The 22054-nt window shown below is 32.7% G+C and overlaps 1 protein-coding gene across 1 annotated transcript in view; it reads left to right on the top strand.

Annotated features, from left to right (window-relative positions):
* Positions 1–3484: 3484 nt before the first annotated feature.
* The window catches only part of LOC112775483 (2-alkenal reductase (NADP(+)-dependent)), a 39179-nt gene continuing 20609 nt past the window's right edge, over positions 3485–22054 (top strand). The window contains exons 1-2 of the mRNA XM_025819115.3: positions 3485–3817; positions 12627–12804. Coding sequence (XP_025674900.1) covers positions 3593–3817; positions 12627–12804 — 403 coding nt within the window. The 5' untranslated portion in view covers positions 3485–3592. The remainder of the gene's footprint in view (positions 3818–12626; positions 12805–22054) is intronic.

Here is a 22054-nt window from a genome sequence, read left to right as displayed (position 1 = left end):
CTTATTTGAATCATGAGTTGTTATACATAAATATTCATGATTTCCCTCATTCATCGTCTCAACATGATATCCATTTCGGCGAATATCTTTGAAACTCAACAAGTTTCTCAGAGACTTGGTAGATAATAGTGCATTATTTATTATAAATTTTGTTCCTCCAGGAAACAAAATTATAGCTCTTCCGGAGCCTTCTATCACATTGCCTGAGCCAATAATAGTATTAACACACTCTTCTTTTGGCACAAGATGGGTAAAATATATATCACTTTTGAGAATAGTGTGTGAACTTGCACTATCCGCAAGGCATACATCTTCATTACATATCCTTGCCATTCTTCAAAAACAAATAATAATAAAATGAGTAGTATGCATAGTTAAGTTGAATACTTGATCAGAATTATTTTCTAAGAAACACTGTACATAAAATAATATCATATACCAAAATTTTATTTTAAAATTTGACACAATTAATAGTTTCAAAATTCATAAATATTAATATTTCGTTATTTATGTACATCACATTTGAAACTTAAATACATAGAAAATAAAACTTTAACAATAAATTTTTTTTTTTTACATTATTTATTTACATAGATACTTCACAATTTCACATATTAAACTATTCCATCATTGATCAAATGGCCAATATTTCCTTCAGGGTCCTCAAAGAAATCAGATACATCATAATGAGTGGTGGAGTTCTCAGCATCATTTGAAACAAAATTTGTTTCCTTTCCTTTGTCGTTCTTTTTCAAAGATGCCTGGTAAAGATCGACTAGGTGCCTTGGGGTACGACAGGTACGAGACCAATGGCCCTTTCCACCACAGCAGAAACACTTCTCCTCGGTTGATTTATTCTGCCCGATATTCTTTTCTTTGTCCCACTTCTGGTGAGATCCTCTCTTTTGAACATAATTCCTTTTCCTTCCATAATTTTTCTTGTTATTAAAAGCTTGCCATTTACCTCTTCTGGGGTAATGATTTGCCGCATTTACTTCAGGAAATGGGGCGGCGCCAGCTGGGCGCGCTTCATGATTTTTCAATAACAACTCATTGTTGCGTTCGGCAACAAGAAGGCAAGAAATTAACTCAGAATATTTCTTAAACCCTTTCTCTCGATACTGCTGCTGCAGGAGCACATTCGAGGCATGGAAGGTTGAGAAAGTTTTCTCCAACATATCATGATCAGTTATTTTTTCCCCACACAATTTCATTCGTGAGGTGATCCGAAACATTGCAGAATTATATTCATTTATAGATTTAAAATCTTGTAAACGCAAATGCGTCCATTCATACCGGGCTTGAGGAAGTATCACCGTTTTCTGATGATTGTACCTTTCTTCAAGGTCTTTCCAAAGATCTGCAGGATCTTTTAATGTAAGATATTCATTTTTCAATCCTTCGTCAAGATGACGACGGAGAAAAATCATGGCTTTGGCTTTATCCTTCTGGGATGCATTATTTTCAGCCTTAATGGTATCTCCAAGATCCATTGAATCAAGATGGATTTCAGCATCTAGTATCCATGATAAATAATTGTTTCCAGATATGTCAAGAGCATTGAATTCAAGATGAGAGAGTTTTGACATAATGAAAATTTGTTACCTGAGTCTTCCTAAAAATTTGATCAGAGTCTCGTGCTGATAACGTGTTGTGAAATAAAAGATATATATAATAGAGATGTACAAATAGAAGACTCTAGTATTAAAATAATTAGCCCAATAATAATTTATATATATATAATAATATTATATGTTGTAATGTGTATATATATACAAAGATAGAAAGAAGTATTAAAAATAAAGAGAGAGAGAATCGCATCTGTTTATTGTTGCAATCTCAATATAATAAAGATGGTTAATATTGCTATTAATATTATATGTAAAGAGTAATAGAAAATAGAATTTAAAATACTTATAAAATAAAAGAAGAGAAAGAATTGTAGTAGAAATATAAGGAGAATAGTATTTGATTGTAGCATAAAGAGGGAATAGATTTCTTATTACTTGCTTCTGTGTAAGAAAGAAAAGAGAGAGTATTTTTATTTCTTGTTGTGTGTTGTACGTAAAGGCTATGATGCCTTATTTATAGTAGTACAAAATCAACCTTCATTAAAGGTTGGTCTTCAAATTTCTTCCTTGAAAATAAATCTTTGCATGGGAAAGATTATTAACCGCTCAATTGATAAATGGGCATTCATTTCATGTTTATCCCAACATACTCGTCCTAGATTATTCCAGTAATTCAAAAGAAAACAAGTCATATTTCGTAATTGAATTTGTAAAAAATTTAAATTATGTATTAAATATAGAAAAAATCTGCCTTTCAATCAAATGATCAGTAAAAAATGAAATATTAGTAGTTGATGGTATATATACTTAATTCATTTTTTTACAAAAAGTTTTTTTTTTCAATGAAAAAAACAAATTTACACCATCTATTTTTCATTTAGAAAATTTTAAATAAAAAAATATGTATAAAACTAAAAAAAAAAAGAAAAAATCGAATATTTTGGAACAGAATAGCATGCAGCGAATTAATTTGGGTTGGTTATAGCATAATTAGTTCATTCACCAATAATAAATTTTTGAATAAAATTTAAATTTGTTGCGATTTAATTTTTGATTGAGAAATTTTTGAGACAATAATTTTTAATATTTTTTGTTATCATTTAATCAATACAAATATTAAATTATTATCTTACTAATTTATATTTATAAATTATAAAAATATAAATATAAATTATTATTAATTAAATATTAATTAAAAATAATAATATTTATTGAACATCTAAAATTGATCTGATTCATCCATAAGATCAGAAAATATCATGTGAAAAATATATATAAAAAAGAGCCACTTAGAAAAAGATGTCAAAAACGTCTTTTTTTTAAAGATATTTTTTAAAAATTAAAATTTAACATATATAATCAATTAAATTATATTATTTTTATTAAAATTAGATTGGACAAATTAGTTTAACAAAAAAATTAATAAATTAAATTTTTAAATCGGTATAAATTAATATTTTTTATAAAAAATTACTACAATATTTTTATTATAAAACACAACTAAAATATTTCTCTCTCTCTATATATATATATTAATTTTAAAAATTTTAAATTCTAACCCTATAATGATAGAAAAAAAAATGATTAAAATTTAGAATTCTCAAAATTAATATATATAATAAAAATATTTTAGTAATTTTATATAATAAGGATATTGTAGTCATTTTTTACAAAAAATAATATTAATTTAGATAAATTCAAAATTTAATTATTATTTTTCGATCAAATTAATTTGTCTAACCTAATTTTAACAAAAAATAATATAATTTAAGTGATTATATGTATTAAATTTTAATTATTAAAAAATATCTTAAAAAAAAAAAAAGTTTTCTGCGTTTTTACGAGCATCCCGTAAAAAAAAAAAAACCATGCAGTGGTTTCCCCTATAAATTTTAGCTGGAGCCGGCACCTCAATTCTGAAGGAAAAAAAAAAACAAATCACGCTCGAGTCTAACGAAAAAAAAAAAAAAAAAACGCACACTGAATATTGATCTGAGAAACAGAGCAGCAAGAACGTAAGAATGGCGGAAGTGAAGAACAAGCAAGTGGTTCTGAAGGATTATGTAACTGGTTTCCCTAAGGAATCAGACATGGACATAGTTGAAGGCACCATCTCACTGAACCTTCCGGAAGGTTCCAACGAGGTCCTTCTCAAGAACCTCTACCTCTCATGTGATCCGTATATGCGAATCCTCATGAGCAAGATGGAAGGCCCCGAAGGCTTCCGTACATATGCCCCTGGCTCTGTAAGTTTTTTTTTTTTAATTTCTTTTTTTTTTTGCTTTGAAAATTCTGTTTAATGCAAAAAAAAACCCAAATTATCTCATTTAACTTAACATCTACAATTTTATATAGCTTTGAGCTGCTTTTTTATTGTCGCGCTTTAATCATTTGGATATTAATTGAGGAACCGAAAATCAGGAATTGATGGTAAAATTGAGAGTTGTGTCGGATTATTAGATGCCAATTTTTTTATGATATTATTAGATTAGTGCTGCATGTTCACCTGAGCTATTAACTTGGGAGGTTGGGAGTAATTGGGTTTTGGAAAACCAGAAAAAAAAAAGTGCTGCATGTTTGGAACTTTCTAGTTTTTGTCACATATTTGAAAGTTGAGTAAAGGTTACGCACTCTTTGATGTTATGTTTAAGGGACCTTATAGTGTACAGATGTGGGTGTACAGATTTTTGTCTTTTTGTGGCTGAAAAGCGTGTCACTAAAAGTGTTACTTAAAGAGAAAGTGTTACCCTTAATCGTTAACTTGGCTCTGATACCAATTTTAACATTCGACTTTTCTTTAATTTCAATTTTAACATTCGATTTCAATTTTAACATTCGACTTTTCTTTCTTTTTCGAAATTAATTTCTCAAATAAGATTATAATTTGTATAGATTCAATTGGTGGTGCAAAATTTAAAGTATTTACCATTATTTTTCTTGTGTGATTATTTATTATTAGTCCTTGATTTATAACTCTGATTTATAGTTTTTCAATCTTGTTTTAGTTTATAATATTCTTTTTTGCATGGATTATTGTATATAAAATTTTTTATCTGTTTGTCTTTTTCTTTAATATAATTTTTCAAATCCTCAAGAACTTCTTTTATTTCTACATTTTCTGTTGTTTCTAAATATCTTTTTAATTTTTCAACTTCATACTCCATTTTTTCTTTCAATAGTTTTAATTCTTTTAAGTCATAATATGGTTTTCCAGGCATTTATAAATTTTTTAAGTTTAATTCCAACTTGTTTATGTTTATTCTTATTTCTATCCTTTTTATTATAAGGTCATTAATTTCGATCTGAATATTATTTAATTCTCTTTTATGTTCCTTTATTTTACTTTTTAATTTTTCCGCCCTTTTTCTTTTTATTTTATTTTCTGGTTTTTCAATCTTTTTATACTTCATTATTTATTTTAGAATTTCTGCAAACTCTATCATCGATTCATCACTTTTTTCCAGAGATTCTATTAATTTCTCTAGTTCTTCAACTTCTCTTTTTAACTTGTCATAAATTATTTTTAGAGCTTCGAATGCTCTTTGATTTATTTCAGAAAACTGTAAATAATTCAAACGATTTTCTCTTTCAAAGAGCTCTTGTTTCTTGTCTTGATAAGTTACATATATTTCTTCTCTATTTATTGTCATAATTTAGTGTTTAGAGTTTCATTTAATTTTTCGACCTTTTTTGTTAATTCTTTTATTTCAGAATTTTCTTCCTTAATTTTTAACTTAGATAAACTTAAAGGGCTATTAATTTTAGATTCTTTTATTTGAAAATTCGATGAAAATAATTTTCCTGATGGTTCTTTTAATAATAGAACTGGGTTTTCAATAGCTTTATATTTTGGTATTTCTGTTTTTACAATTTTCTGAAATAATTCATCGACATAAATTCTTTCTCTGTTTTTAAATATTATACTATGATGGCTATTTGTTAAAGCATAATTTATTGCATATGTAATTGAAAATGGTTCATCATCTTGTTCCATTAGATTTTTTCTGTGAAATTTATAAGCCAAACTTATAGATCTTCCAAGATTTTCAGTTGATAAAGGTATAGCATATCCAAGATGGGCGTTGAATTTAACATTTACATTTGCCAAGTTTCCATGAACAATTCCAATTATTTGGTCTATTGGGTCATCAGTAATTCTTTTGTCACAGATTGCTAGGCTTATTGGTGAATTAATTCCTTTCATATATGTAGATTTGATTAAGACTTGTATAGTACTAATATGAATCCATCCAATTTTAGATCTTTTTTGTTGATCCTTAATTTTCTCGATCTGTTTACTTATTTCTCCATCATTTATCAAAGCTATTTCAAGTTCTCCATTGGCGGATTTTATCTTTATAGGGGCTTCAAGTTGAATTTTTCCATAGTATATTATATTTTTCCTATTAAAAACTTCTTTTAAAAGGTTCTGTTTATTAAAATTTTCATTTGATTTGAGATTTAATTCTGTTTTTAGAACAGCCTGTTTTTCATTATCTAATAAAGCAGTTAATCTATAATAATCTGATTCTTCTGTTAATTCTAAACTTTCTAAATAATTCATAATTGAAAGACTAGGATGAAGATGTACCTTTCTGGAGAAAAACTTCCTTTATTTAGTATATTTTACATAAGGTGTTCTTATCTCAAGAGGGGAGATTGTAAATACTAACTCCAGAGGGGAGTTTAGAACTATTTTTTCCTAAGGGAATTCTTCCTCAGACCATAGAATCGCCTTGGCAACTTCCTCCTTGCTCTCCTAGCATGTGAGTACTCTTTGCCTCCTGCTTTCTATTTTCTGATGCTTTCTACAATTGCCTAAGCAACCTATTTATAATGGTTGGGTCTGATGGACAATTCCCATCCTTACCCTTCTTATGACGTCATTGCTTACGTCATTGTTTATTATCTTGCACCAGCTACATTGTTGGTGCTCTATGACCTAAGCGCTTACGTCACTATGCAATAATGTTGAGAGATGCTTCAGATGTGCTGTCTTCCTCTTTCATTATGTGACCTTCAGATGCGTTGTCTTCTTCCTTTATCATGTGGGTTGATTCCGTTTTATTATTGCTTTCTTCAGATAGCTCTGAGACGCATAGCTGGCACTTGTGGTCTTCTCTGTCTTTTATCAAATAGCAGAGATTCCTCTTTATCCCTTCAGGGAGCTTTTCTAAGAGTCCAGATAAGTTGTAGAATGCTGATTCAAATTCTACTAAGAGTCTCATCTCTCTTTCTTCAATTTCATTCCTTTTACTAGACACAAGCAAAGTATTTCTGCTTTTATAATTAATTCTTGTGTGAGATTCCCTTGTTATCTTTTGAGTTCTTTCGAAGACCCTTGCTAGTGTGCTGGCTAGCCTTCCTTCATGACTGTAGATTGTTAAATCTTGAACTTGATCAATTGGTTGAAAATTTCCTGGGAAGACGGACATGAATATTACTTGGTGTGCTGGAACCAAGCATTCTTCTTCTTCATTAAAAATAGGTTGACTGTTCGTAAATTTTAGGGATATATCCCTTGGATTTACGTTGTCAATCATATTTTTAAATCTCTTCACTGCATCAACGAATCCTGCAGGAAACTCACTAATAATTTTTAGATCATTAAAAATTAAAATTGTATCAATTAATCCATACTGGAAAAACTGATAGGTGTCCGATGGGGATGCATCTGGAAATATAACCAGCTTTGTTAGCTGTTCTTTGGCAATAGGATAATATCCCAAAATTGCTCTTCTTTCTTCAGTCCAGTTTAGGACTATATTAAGGGTTTCTCTGAGATTTGATCTACAGACCCTTTTCTTTTCTTTGATTTCAGCCCTTGTAGGAATGTTTCTTATTATCCCTGTTCTCTGGGTTTGAATTGGAGCTTTATCTGCTCTTTTTAGGGTTTGCTCTGGATGAAGAGCTTCATATTCCCTGAAAGATTCCTTTGCTTCTTCCAGTGTTAAAAACCCTCCTTTATGAATTATCCTTGATTGATGTGTAAATGGTGCTGCTTTTTCCCAGGCACCATATACTCCTTTCATGGGGCCATTATAAATTACATAATATTTTTTATCTTGGGTGGATTTTTTGATAATTTCAGCAATTGTTTTATTTTCTGGAATTTTTTCTTCACCTGATTTGTCCACCACGCTTAGCTGGCTGAGCTCTGATGGTTTTGGTTGTTGTGTTGATTTCATTGCTTCGATGGCCTTCTTGAGGGATTGGATCTGTGTCCTTATTTGCTGACAATACTTGCATTTTTCGAGTTCTTGTTCGTATTTCTGAATTTCTTGATCTAATGCGTTGTAGACGAACTCCATTCTCTTGTTAATGTATCTGCAATAACATTTTTGTCACCCTTAATATATTCAATTTTTATTGGATATTGTAATAAAAATAATTGCCATCTTACCAATCGTCCATGATTATAATCAACTTTTAAATTATATCGTATGAAACCTGTTAGGTAGCTTGAATCTGTCCTTAATGTAAATTCTCTGGGTAGTAAATCAATTTTCCATTTCTTAAGAGATTTAATTGCTGCTAGAGTTTCCTTTTCATGAGTGGTATATCTCTGTTCTGTTGGAGTAAAAGTCCCTGAAATATACCTGCAAAGTAGTTCCTTTGGGGAATTTTTAGAATCTAGTGATTCTTTTCCTTGCTCCAAACTTTTTATAGCTTTCTTAGCTTTTAGACATCCTGACCAGGTTATGTCTGAAGCATCTGTTTCTACTATTAAGTAGTCATTTTCTTCTGGAATATAAAGTTCTGGAAGTTTTTCACATAATTCTTTAATCTTTTGAATTTGCATACTATCTTTTTCATCCCATTTCCATTCTTTTTTAGTACTTATTTTTGGAAATAAGCTTTTAGTGTATTCTGTTATATTCTTTAAGAATCCTTGATCAGAAATATAATTTATACACCCTAAAAATCTTTGTAATTGTTTTCTATTTTATTAGGAAATAAATTTACCTTTTCTAGGACATTTGGCTGAAGTTTTAGCTTTCCTTGAGTGGATAGAATTAATCCAAGAAACTCTATTTCTTGTTTTGCTATTCTTGCTTTCTTTTTGCTAAGAACTAATCCTTTTTCTTTACATCTTTCTAAAACTATTAATAATTTTTGAAGATGATCTTCTCTATCCTGTTTTGTAAAAATTAGTATATCATCAATGTACACTAAAACAAATTCATTTAACTCTTTTAGATTTTCTTCCATAAATCTTTGATAAATACCTGGAGCTTGTTTTAATCCGAATGGCAATACATTCCATTCATAGAGCAATACACTTGTTGATTCTTTTGTTGGACACGTAAAAGCAGTTAGTTTCTTTGTTTCTTCGTCTAAACGAAGTTGCCAATATCCTGATTTTGCATCAAGAGAGGAAAACCAAGTTGCTCCTTTGATTTTTTCTAAAATAGAATCTTTTCTTGGAAGTTTATGAGCATCACCAATAGTTGCTTCATTCATCTTCTTATAGTTAATAACCATTCTTCGTTTTCCCCTTTTAATTTCATTATTGTTTTCGACATAAAAGGCTGGAGCCGCATGAGGACTTTTACTTAATCTTATAATTCCTTTTTCCAAAAGATCTCTACATTCTAATGAAAACTCTTCTCTATCTCTTGCGGAATAAGGGATTTTATTTGGAACATTTATCTCTTTTGTTGGATCTTTTAATTTAATGCTTACTAATTCGTTATTTGTATTTTTAATATCTAAAGGATTTTCAGCACAAATTTCATCCAAAAGTTCTTCTATCTTTATTTCAAGATTATTTTTTGGGATATTTATTTGAAAGTATAAATTTAAATAACATGTCTCTAATATAGAAAATATTTTAAATTTTAAGATCTTATCTATAGTAGTAGTCGGTATTTTTATACGTTTTGATTTTTGATTTATTGAAGAATCGTATGGAGCTTTTAAAACTATATATGTTAGTTCTTGAATGAATGGATGATATAGCTTTAAAAAGTTATTTCCTATGATAAAATCCATTCCAGAATCTAACATGTATATAGATGGAACAATGAACCTATAATTTTGAATAAAAATTTCAACCATCTCTGCCTTTTGGTCAATTTTATGTATTGATTTGTCAGCTATTCTAACTCTTAATGGTTTCTTTAATTTTTTCCAATCAAGTTTTATATTTGAACTAGCAAAGCATTGTGTTGCTCCAGAATCTATGAAAGCATTTATAAATTTTTCTGTTATTTTTATAGTAATAAATGTAGCATTATTACTCAGTCTCTGAGTCTGTTTCCGAGACATATTCAAAAATATAGTCTAAGTTATCATCAGATTCTTCTAAAGGTTCCATGAAACAAGACTTAGCAATTTCTATTTGTTTAGTAAGATCCTTTTTATCTTTCTTTTTCGGACATTCATTTGCATAGTGTCCTTCTTCTTGGCAATACCAACACTTACAATTTTCTTTTTTATTTGGGCAATAATCACTTTTTTGTCTCTTATTTTTATTGTTATTTCTAAAATACCTCTTTTTTCTCCAGTTTGGATAGTATTTTCTTTTTCTAAATTGATATTTTCTTTTTCTTTGAAAATTTTTATTAAGACCATATTTTTGAGGTATCTCTTCATTATCCTGACAGCAAATTCTAATTATATTTGCAAATCTTTTTTGAGTTGCTTCTTGCATACAACGTTCTTTTATTTCCTCTCTTATTGCAGAGGTTGCCCCACCAAAATTATTTTCAATTGTTCCTCTATTTATTTCTCTTATAAATCTTCCCATTATAAACTCATTAGCAGGATATGGAAGTTTTGTTATATACATACTAAGATAATGATTTTTATCTTCTTCTTTTAATTTGTAATAATGTATTCTATATTCACATATATAAGACTCCACATTACATAAATCATATATCTGAATATTAGCTAAATGGTTTTTTGCTTCTTGATATTCTTTATTATAGACTTCTTGTTTATGATCTATAATATTTTTTCCAAAAAATTCTTTATATAGAATCATCATTATATATAATATCTTATCATAAGCTGTTGTTTTTGTTGCTAATTCTTCTATTATTTGGTTTTCTATTGATGTCATATAATCTCTTATAGTTCCTTTAGTATGAAACCCTATGTAATTCCAAATGTCTCTTCCAGACAATTCACTAAGTTTTGGGTTGGTAAAGGCTTCTAATAAAAAGGAATTTAACCAGTTTTCGAAAATTTCTTTTTCATTCTTTTTACAGTCTAAATCGAGCATTCTATCTCCTTCCATTTCCTGGATTTTAGGAACATATTTTGATGGTATTTTTGTATATTTTGAATCTTTATTTATAAATCCTTTTTTAAAAGCATAATTATCAAAACCTGTTTCCCATTTAAATTGAGATTGATTATCCTTAGATGTTCCAGCTTCATTTTTTACTTGTATTGGAATTGCTGGTTCTTCGTCACTTGAATAATCTAGGATGTGTTCTTCATTTTCTATATTTTCAGGATTTAATTCCTCTTCTATTTGAAATCCCTGTTCCATAATATTATTTTCTTGAGCCATTTTTAATTGTTTAAAAAGCATTGTAACTTCTTCTAATTTTTCTTCAATATTCATAATTTTAGTGGTGGTTTTACTTTTAAATCTGTTATGTTGATTATATTTTGGAATTTTTCTTCTTTGGGATTCTCTTTTTCCTTATTTCTCTGAAATTTTATGGATACTAAAATTTCTTCAAGCATGTCTACTATAGAATTTAATTGTGGGTTAAAGGTATGATAAAGATGTGGTGAATCATTTCCATGATAACATTTTTTAGAAATTCCGTGTGAAGAATAAGTTTTTTCAGGTTTTTGAAGTCCTTCAATAAAACTTATAGTAAAATAAAGATTTTGAGAGAAATCATTTTGTATTGATTTTAAGAATTCGGTGTCATTACAGTTAACATTAGTTAAAATCATTAATTTTTGATCTATTAATTTTGATAACTTAATTATTTCTTCTCTTAAATCTTCTAATTTACTTTTTTCCATTAGGTGACGCTTTTCTTTGTGAAGAGTTACGGTTTTAGGTGAAAAGTGTAGCTTTAGAATGTGTGGTTAAGATTTTGCCACATAGACAAATCTTTAAAATTGCATCTGTACCTTAAAAATGTCCTATGTTTAAATAACAAACATCACTGGGGCCACTGCATGTTTTTATCACTTATCATTTATCAGTGTCAGAGTCTTGATAAATTATAAAAAATGATACGTGCGTACAAAAAAATCAGACACTATATTTATACACATTTTCAATATATCTTTTGTATTTCAACATGTATGCTATATGAGTGGCTAATTTGGTGACTGATTTTTTCTGTACAAGCAAGAGGGATTGGTAGTAAAAAAAATTAAAGATGTGGAACTCAAGTATTTTGAGCATTATAGTGAATAGTGAGTGGTGATGATATACCTCTAGGTTCTTTGAGCACTTATATAGTTACTTTTAGATCATACGCCATAATAGTCCTCACATTTGTGGCAGGAATTGAACTTGTGTCCTTGTGGAATATGAGTTTGATTTTACCAACTGTATCAACCATCTTTTAAAAAAATGGGATACCCCATGGAAACAGCAATAGGATTAGGATAAAATTCAAACAGCATTTGTTTGTTAGGAAGTCAAATGTGTTAGTTTTCCTTATAATCATGGAACTTTGTAGCTATTGTGTTCTTCTTGATATTAGACTGTACACTCAATCCAATTGAATTAATAGAACTTTTAGTATTCTGTATAATTGTTGTACCATGGGAATGCAGAATTGAGAAATTTGAAATTAGAAATTCATTATTGATTATAATCTTCAACATAGTAAGCCTCAATTTACCTTAGAACAGGATGCTTTTCAAACAACATGGGAAACAATAGGTAAAAAAGAAACAATTCTATAACTTTTGGTTTGGAAGAGTGTAGAAATGAAAAATGGTTTAATGGTGTTTGTACTTTGCGAAACTCCCAATGATTGGTTTTGCAGTTTGATCTGAGAAGCAATTCATGTAGCAATCTGCTGTGTTGATGATTCTATTTCAATAACTGCTTCATTATTTCAGCCATTAACAGGATATGGTGTGGCTAAAGTCCTGGAATCTGGACACCCGGATTACAAGAAGGGTGATTTGGTGTGGGGGTTTACCAAATGGGAAGAGTACAGTTTGGTCCCGGCATCTCTAATACTTTTCAAAATCAAGCACACCGATGTCCCACTTTCATACTATACTGGAATTCTTGGTATGTTTCTTCAACAACTTTGGGTCTAATTGATTCTTGGTGAAATAAGCACTTGATGTCGGTATAATTCTCAACTGTAACCTTCTTATTATGGCAATTTCATGCGATAAATGAATCATTTGTTTGTCAAGTATTATTCGGAAACGGTGATACATTTGTCCTTCCTTACAAAATCTGTACATATAGAGGAGGACTAATATGTCTCTATTTTCTAAATGGAGTGAGACAAACTTTTCTAATAATCAGGGGATTGGTGAGGGATGGATTTGTCATTTTCAATGTCATATAATTGTGAGAAATTGGGAATATTTATGGATGGATTTGTCATTTTCAACTCGGAGAGACAAGTTTCCTGTGTTTTTAATTAGAGATGGGATTGGGGGAGTGAAGGTGATGGTTTCAGTGGCTAAGAGAAGGGGGGGTTGAATCTTAGCCCCTTTTTTTCTTGCTAACACTTGCTGGATTCAGAGGAGACTTTTCTGTTTTTAGCTCGTCCCTAGCCACGAGACATTTTCATTTTGTCTCGTCACTTGGCACGAGACATTTTTTGTTTTTGCTCCTGTGCAGTAGAAAACAGAAATGAAGTAGGAGAGGAAGAAAATCACACCAAGATATATCCTGGTTCGGCTGCTAAGTGCAGTGCAGCCTACATCCAGTCTCCATCACAACAATGATGGAATTTCACTATAATCAAACAGATTACAACTTGTAAAGTGCTAACCCAACTTACAAGGGGATTCCCACAGAATCATGAAACACAACATAGATGAACAAAGGAACTCTAAGACATCTATGGCTTTTTCTTTTAATTTTGCACTCTCTGCCTTTTTCCGCTCTATGGCTTTTTCATTACAAACCTCACTGTTTGCCTTTTACCATGAGACTCAAGACATGACAAAATTAAACAGAAAAATACAAAACTGAATACATTGAAGGAGAAGAGAAAACTGTTAGCTCAGGTAGCTCTGAGAACTCTGTGCCTTGCACTCTCAATTTTTCTCCTTGCTTCAAACAGTGGCTGTCCACCCTTAATATAGAAGAGGGGAGCCTCCACTTATTGAAGCCAAAACTGAACCAACTTCTTCTTCCTTCAACTAAACCGGTTCGGCCACATAGAGAGAGAAGAGATAACCATGCATTAACCAACATGCAATTACCTCTAGTCCTTTCTTGATCATCACCCTTCATCAATCCGAGCTCTCCATCCTTGGCTTGCTCTCCAAGATGAAATTCTGGCCCTTGATGCTTCATGATGATGATGACTTCATCTGCTTCAATCTCTGCCTTCAACCATCACTTCGCCACTCTAGCTACTTCCTGTGGTGGTTGAGCAGAATCGAAGACAAGCCATGCCTCCAAGGATCTTCTCTACTGGCCGAATCTTCTTCTTTCTTTTTGGGTATGGAGGATCCGAGATTACCTCACCAAATCTTACCAGATTAGGTGATAATCTCAGCCACAGCACATTTTTATTTTAGTATGTTTTCTTGCCATCATTGTGATGGTCTTGATGCATGCAACTTCTTCTCTTCGGTGATTGTAGCTTGGTGTAGCTTCCATGGTTCTCTGGTTAAGGACCGAAGAAAGAAGAGAAGCAAATAGAAAGAAAGAAGAAAGAGAAAAGCAAAACTATGAGAGTTATGAAAGATAAATTAATTAGGTGCATTTCTCCAAGCTTGTGAAGTAGCGTGTAAGCTACTATTGATTGCCATCAAATCACTTGACTTTTTCTCTTTCATATTTCCAAGGACTGCATTAACCTTACTTGATAAAATTTGAATTCCATTACAAGTTAAGCATGTGATGTCCGTTGGAAGCACTTTGCTTTCTCTTTTCTTTTGGTTTCGGATCAATGTAAACACCAAGTGTTACTTAATAGATTTTGGGCTTTGTAAAGTTGAAATTAATAGTTGGCCCACATGGTTAACATTTGCTTTCCTGGTGAAATTTGTAACGGATCAAGTGTAGGAAGCAAACATGGGCTTAACTTATTCTTGGCCCAATTGATAAAACTATTTCAGCCAAAACAACATTTAACAAGAATTACATGAGGCTGAAATTTATTTTATTGGGCTTGAGATCCTTTCTTTTTATTTCGGCCCAATATTAACCTGTACAACAAAATTATTTTAATTAGCTCATTAATCATAATTAGCTTAATAATTTTGCTGTTAATAATGTTTGATCATCATTAATTTGGTTTAGAGTTTTCCAAACTCTTCAATCTCCCCTTGATGACAAACATTATTAAAATTGAAATGGAAGAAATTTAGAAATTGAGTAAAGATTACTCCCTTTGAATTTGAATTTCTCCCCTTTCAAAATGTCACATTGCTCCCCCTTGATGTATGCTTATCTTACCATGGGAAGCACTAACCTGTAACACTTTAATCAAGCTTCTAATGACAATGTTATTTAGCATATTTTAAGATGCTAAATGCTTGATTTATGAGCAGTTTTAATTGATAATCAAATCTCTTTTGATATCACAAACTGATTTACTGCTCAAACTTACACATATCAACAGAACACAAACCAGTGTTGTTCAGAAAGTTTCCAAATATTTTCCAGTCCAGATTTCAGAGCAATGTCATTCAAAATAAGGAAAATATTTTTGAAACACATATTAGCACATCAAAACATGGCAGTTGTTAAATAACACAGCTTAAAGGAACTGCCAAATGTAAATTTTCAAACCAACAGGTTTATCAAAGATGAACCATCAGCCAGGCATCAATATATCAAACATCATAGTAAACCAAAAGCCAAATGCAGTACATACAGCAGGAAATATAATAGAAACATGCATTCTTTGAATAAGGGTAATCATGAATTTTCAATTTGAAAATTTCAACCCTTATCCCCTGTTTTTCCAGCCCCTGTTTCATTCCAATTTCAATTTTGGAATTTAAATCTCCTCCCCCTTTTGGCATCAAGGGGCATAAGGACCTGCAATAAGAGACATGAGCAATACATAATATTTATAACAAAGCAGTAATTGTTCAGAGTATCATACGGCAGGGAGTATCAAGTCATGCCTTTACAAAAACAAAAGAAAGATTGAGCCTATTGTTGCCAATATCAAATAAAAGTAGAGAAATAGTCACTAATCATCAGAAACATTGAATTCAGAACCAGAATCATCTTCAGAATCTCCTGTTCCCATTTCATCATCAAAGGTTTGAATCATGAAACCGACCCTTTCATAGCACTTTCTCCAGGCTTTCTCATTTGCATATGCCAATTTCCGGGCAGCCTTGCTTGACTTTAGCATCAATTTGGACATATTGCGGAATTCACTGAGAGCCTCCCTGATGGATGCCGACACCTTTGAGGGTTCAGGGTGGCTATCCAAATCGCTTAGAGAGGGTTCGGAGGCAACAGATTTCTTGCTTTTCTTGTTCGAAACTCCTCCTCCTTTAATCTGTGACACTTTGTTCTCAACAGATTCATTAGACAAATCAACCTTAAAATATTCAAATATACATGTAAGAAACATGCCATAAGGAAGATTAGCCTTTTTTGTGCTTCTTACTGCTTCCCACATATGACGTGTCATAATATAAGCAAATGAAATTGGAGTGGAAGTAATAAGAGCAAAGAGGATGATAGAGTCAGAAACCGTTACTCTATGATGAGAACCACTTTGAGGAGTGATGATATGAGTGATGATACGGTGTAACAGAGAGTTCTCTGGGCCGAGGGATTTGTGAGTTGGTATTAATCCATCAAGCCCGGACAGATTGGCACAAATGTGTTGCATGACTGTTTGTTGAGTAACGCCCACTTGATCATCCCATTTATCAACCATATAAACCTTTGGTCCCTCATCTTCATACCCAAGGGCAGCACCAATGGTTTGAGGAGTGATGGTTATGTAAACACGCTTGACATAAGAGTGGATTGACCCACCAATCAAGCGCATGTTTGCATAAAATTCCCGGACCAGCCCCGGGTATACCAATTTCTGAATGTGAGTCAGAGGAGTCCATTTCAGAGCATCAAACAGAGACGAAAAGTTCATTCCTTTGGTGGCAAGATTTGGAAGGTTCACCAAGTAAGAGGGGCAGAGATTGCGCTGCAGAAGAACGTCTTTGTGAAATTCATAGAATGCACATGAGTGGAAGCGAGAAGGATCAAAATGTGAATGAGTTTTGTGGAATTTGTTTTTGAACTCTAGAGATTCCAGATTGGGGGGTTCGCTTGTGTCATGCAGAGTAAAGGTTTTCTGTTTCTTGTGAGAGCTTTTCGCATGAGAGGTAGATCTTTTTGGTGGTGATGGAGGTGGAGTAGTCTGAGATGCTTCTTCATCTTCTTCAACATTTGTTTGCTTGTTCTTCCCTGTCTTGCCTCTCCCTGAGGTTTTCTGAGCAATAACCTTTCGGCGCATGGTTTCGGTTTTCTTGGAGGGTGGTGACTGAGTAGAGGATGAGGTAGAATGGAGATGGATATGTGTATGGGTTGGAGGTGATGAGAAAGGTGGGTTTTTTGGAATGGGGGTTCGGCTACTTCGCCTAACAGCGGTTTTCTTTTTCATGGTGGATGAATGAGGGGTTGAATATGAAGGGGTGAGGGCCGAATGAGAGGAGGATGGAAGGAGGTTAGAGGTGCAATAAATGAGGATTGAAGAGAGATGATGGGAGGTTAATGACCATAATGGCACGGTTATTATCCAAATGGGAGTTTCAAAAAGTGATAAAGAGGGAGTTTTTCCTTGAATCAAGGGATTTAGTTGGAAGGAGAAGATATGATTTGACAACATGTATCTTCCAACTAGATTTGAAAAGACAATCTAAAAAAATTTTGTGATTTTATTTTTTCAAGGAAGGAATAACTAACTAAACTGCCATGGTAGGGTCAGAATTTATTAGGTGGGGCCCAGAAGAATTTAAATTTGTGTTGCCTCCCCCTGAACAGAGCTCCTCCATCAAGCTTGCGTTTTTTATCTCGTCCAAACCTACGAGACAAAACTGAACTGAATCAAATATTCACAAATTTTCAATAAAACTTAAATCAAACATTCCCAATCTTTTTCTCAAGGTGCAGAATCTGTCTTCACAGAGGGGTTTTGTAAAAATATCAGCAATTTGGTCTTCTGATTTTACAAATTGAATATCAATAGTACCCTTTTGCACATGTTCCCTATAAAATGATACTTTATCTCAATGTGCTTAGTTCTTGAGTGCAAAACAGGATTTTTTGAAATATTTATTGCACTCATATTATCACAAAATAGGGGTATACTATTGATTTTTAATTTGTAATCTTCCAATTGTGTTTTTAACCAAATTAATTGAGTGCAACATGCAGATGCGGAAATATATTCTGCTTCAGCGGTGGATAAAGCCACTGTGGCTTGTTTCTTGCTTGACCACATGTTGAGAGAGCTTCCAAGGAAGCAACACATGCCGGACGTGCTTCTTCTATCCACTCTATCTCCCGCATAATCTGCATCACAAAACCCTACTGCACAAAATTCATCAGATTTAGGATACCACAAGCCATAATCACAAGTTCCTTAATGTATCTAATGATGCGTTTAACAGCCGTAAGATGGGATTCTTTTGGGTGAGATTGAAATCTTGAACATACACCCACACTTTGAACAATATCCGGTCTAGAGGAGGTAAGGTACATGAGTGAACCTATCATTCCTCTATACCTTGTTTCATCCACATCTTGACCATCATCATCCTTTTCAAGTTTTGTGTTGGGATGCATTGGTGTACTCATTGCTTTGGAATTTTCTAGGCCAAACTTTTTGATAAGTTCTTTTGCATACTTTCCTTGGTAAATAAAAGTACCACTAGGAGTTTGTTTAATTTGGAGGCCAAGAAAGAAGGTAAGCTCTCCCATTAAACTCATTTCAAACTCACTAGTCATGAGTTTTCCAAACTCTTCACACAAGGAAATGTTGGCCGATCCAAATACAATGTCATCAACATAAACTTGAACAAGAAGTATGTCATCATTAGATGCTTTAATAAATAAAGTAGTGTCGGTGGTACCCCTTTGAAATTGATTTTCCAACAAGAAGGCACTAAGCCTTTCATACCAAGCTCTTGGAGCTTGTCTAAGACCATAAAGAGCCTTAGTTAATTTGAAAACATGATTTGGAAACTCCTTTTGTTCAAAACCGGGGGGTTGTGCCACATACACTTCTCTATCAATAAAGCCATTAAGGAAAGCACACTTAACATCCATTTGAAACATTTTGAAACCTTTATGGGCGGCATAGGCAAGAAGCAATCTAATTGCTTCCATTCTAGCTACCGGAGCAAAAGACTCATCAAAATCTATACCCTCTTCTTGATCGTAACCTTGGGCCACTAATCTAGCCTTGTTACGAACAACTTGTCCATCCTCACCAAGTTTATTTTTAAATACCCACTTAGTACCGGTAACTTTCTTACCATCCGGATGAGGTACTAGTGTCCAAACCTCATTCTTGTCAAATTGAGCAAGCTCTTCTTGCATTGCTTTAACCCATGATGGATCCTCAAGAGCTTGTTTGACATTGTTGGGTTCTATTTGTGACAAGAGAGCAAGATTGCTAGGTTCGGTTTGCCTTTTGGTGGAGGATCTTGTAGTTACGCCATGAGAAGGATCACCAATGATGAAATCATGAGGGTAACCTCTCATAGACTTCCATTCTCTAGGCTTTCGGACAGGTGTAGAGCTTTGATGAACTTCTGGTTGTCTCACTGTTTCAGTTGCTCGTGCCTGTTCAGGAGACAAAATAGAAATGTCTCCTCCAATCTGACGAGACAAAACCGGACTGACAGATTCTTCAATTTGAACAGATTTGGGATTTTCTTTACTTGTTCCAGCCTCTTCACAATCTGAATCAATATCCTTCACAATACTGGGAATTAAGTTAGAATCACAAAAGGTAACATGTATGGATTCCTCTATTGTCCTATACTCCTTGAGATAAACTCTATAGGCCTTGCTTGTGGTGGAATATCCAACAAACATTCCTTCATAGGATTTTGGATCAAACTTTCCAAGGTTTTCTTTATTATTAAGCACAAAACATTTGCATCCAAAAACATGAAAATACTTAAGATTTGGAGGGGTTCCTTTCCATAGCTCATAAGGTGTTTTCTTTAACCCTTTTCTAATGATTGTTCTATTCAAAATATAACATGCTGTGTTCACAGCTTCAGCCCATAAGAATTTAGGAATTTCACTCTCACACAACATAGCCCTAGTCATTTCTTGAAGGCTTCTATTCCTTCTTTCAACCACTCCATTTTGTTGGGGGGTTCTAGGACATGAAAAATTGTGAGAAATCCCTAAGTCATCACAGAATTTTTCAAAATCTTGATTTTCAAATTCTCTTCCATGATCACTTCTTAAATGGGCAATTTTCAAATCCTTTTCATTTTGAATTTTCTTACAAAGGGTGGAAAAAGCATAAAAGGCATCATTCTTATGAGCAAGGAAAAGTACCCAACCAAATCTAGAGTAATCATCTACCACCACAAGACCATAATGTTTACCTCCTAAACTTTGAGTTCTAGTAGGACCAAAAAGATCAATATGTAACATTTCCAATGGCCGTTTGGTTGAGATTCCATCTTTTGATTTAAAAGAGGATTTTACTTGTTTGCCTAATTGACAAGTATCACAAGTAAGATCCTTATCAAACTTGATGTTTGGGATCCCTCTAACCAAATTTCTTTTAACTAGCTTAGAAATTTGATACATGCTAGCATGTCCCAACTTTCTATGCCAAAGCCATTTTTCAGATTCAAAAGATGTGAAGCATGTTACATTTTGTTCCTTTAAATCCTCAAGAGTTAATCCATACACATTGTTGCATCTTTTAGCTTCAAGAAGAACATTCCCAGTTTTTTCACACACAACTAAACAAACAGATTTCTTAAAAATAACTTCAAAACCCAAATCACAAAGTTGACTAACACTAAGCAAATTATGTTTCAAGCCATGTACAAGGAGAACATCATTTATACAAGAAGAAAAGTTTTTACCAACTTTCCCAACAGCCACAATTTTTCCTTTTGCATCATCACCGAAAGTGACAAGTCCTCCATCATAGTCATCAAGCTTTATGAAGAAGGTTGCCTTTCCGGTCATATGCCTAGAGCATCCGCTGTCCATATACCACACATTTTCCTTCTTTTTGGATGCTAGGCACACCTACAAAACAATGCTTAAGTAACCTTAGGTATCCAAATCTTTTTGGATCCTTTTACGTTAAACCATCTTCTATGTCCTAAGCCATTGTAATCAAAACAATTTATAAACTTTGTCACCAACCATTCTTTCACCGAAAAAGCATTGAATGGGAAAGTGTCCATTCCGATTGCATAGTCTACAAAACCTTGGAGTTGCCTTTTGTTAAAGTAGGTGGGATCTTGAAATCTTGTGTCATTAGAAGATGAAGCAATATTTCAAAATGTGAATTTTCAGATTTATGAAACCCCAACCCAGCCTTATCATAAAGAGGTTTTTGACTAGCCAAGATGTGATTTAAACTTTCAGAACTTTGTGTAAATTTGGCCAAGTCTTCCTCAAGTCTTTTAACCTTTTTAAGCAACTCTTCATTTTGTTTAAACAGTCCACATATGCAAGAACACAATGGTTACTTTCACAGCTCCTAACTTGGGCTCTTAACTGCTTATTTTCTTCAACAAGATCACAAGCAGTTTCGGCCTCTCTCACTTTTTCTTTTAGAAAACTGTTTTCGGCCTTAAGAATGGTAATTTGCTGTTCAAGTTCTTGATTTTCCAGCAGAAAACATCTTATTTTTTCAGAAAGGTGGTCTATCATAAGATGGAGATCTTCAGTGTTAGGGTTATGAAAGACTACCTGATCTATGTGGTCTGCCATGAGACATGTTTGTGACTTGGTCTCGGTTTCTTCATCATCATCATCAGAATCATTCTCCAAGTCTTCCCATGTGGCCATCAGTCCTTTCTTCTTTCCTCTTTTTGGCTTTTCCTCCTTCTTCAGCTTGGGACAATCAGATTTGAAATGCCCCATTTCCTTGCAATTGGTAGCAAGTTACCTTGCTGAGGTCTTTCTTCACTTTCCTTGTGCTGCTGCCTTTGCTCTGAGCTTAGCCATTTCCTGAATTTTTTGCAATAAAACAAACTCATTTTCAGAAGAGTTATCACTGGATTCATCATCCAGGGGGTTAGTCACAGAAGAAAATGCAATTCCTTTCTTTTTTGTCATCTTCTTTTGCAAATAGCGTATTTCAAAGCAAAGATTTCCTCTC

The sequence above is a fragment of the Arachis hypogaea genome, chromosome 19, assembly GCF_003086295.3.
Source record: "Arachis hypogaea cultivar Tifrunner chromosome 19, arahy.Tifrunner.gnm2.J5K5, whole genome shotgun sequence".
Classification (NCBI taxonomy): domain Eukaryota; kingdom Viridiplantae; phylum Streptophyta; class Magnoliopsida; order Fabales; family Fabaceae; genus Arachis; species Arachis hypogaea.
Note: the sequence above shows the minus strand (reverse complement) of the source record. Positions and strands in the feature narration are given on the sequence as shown.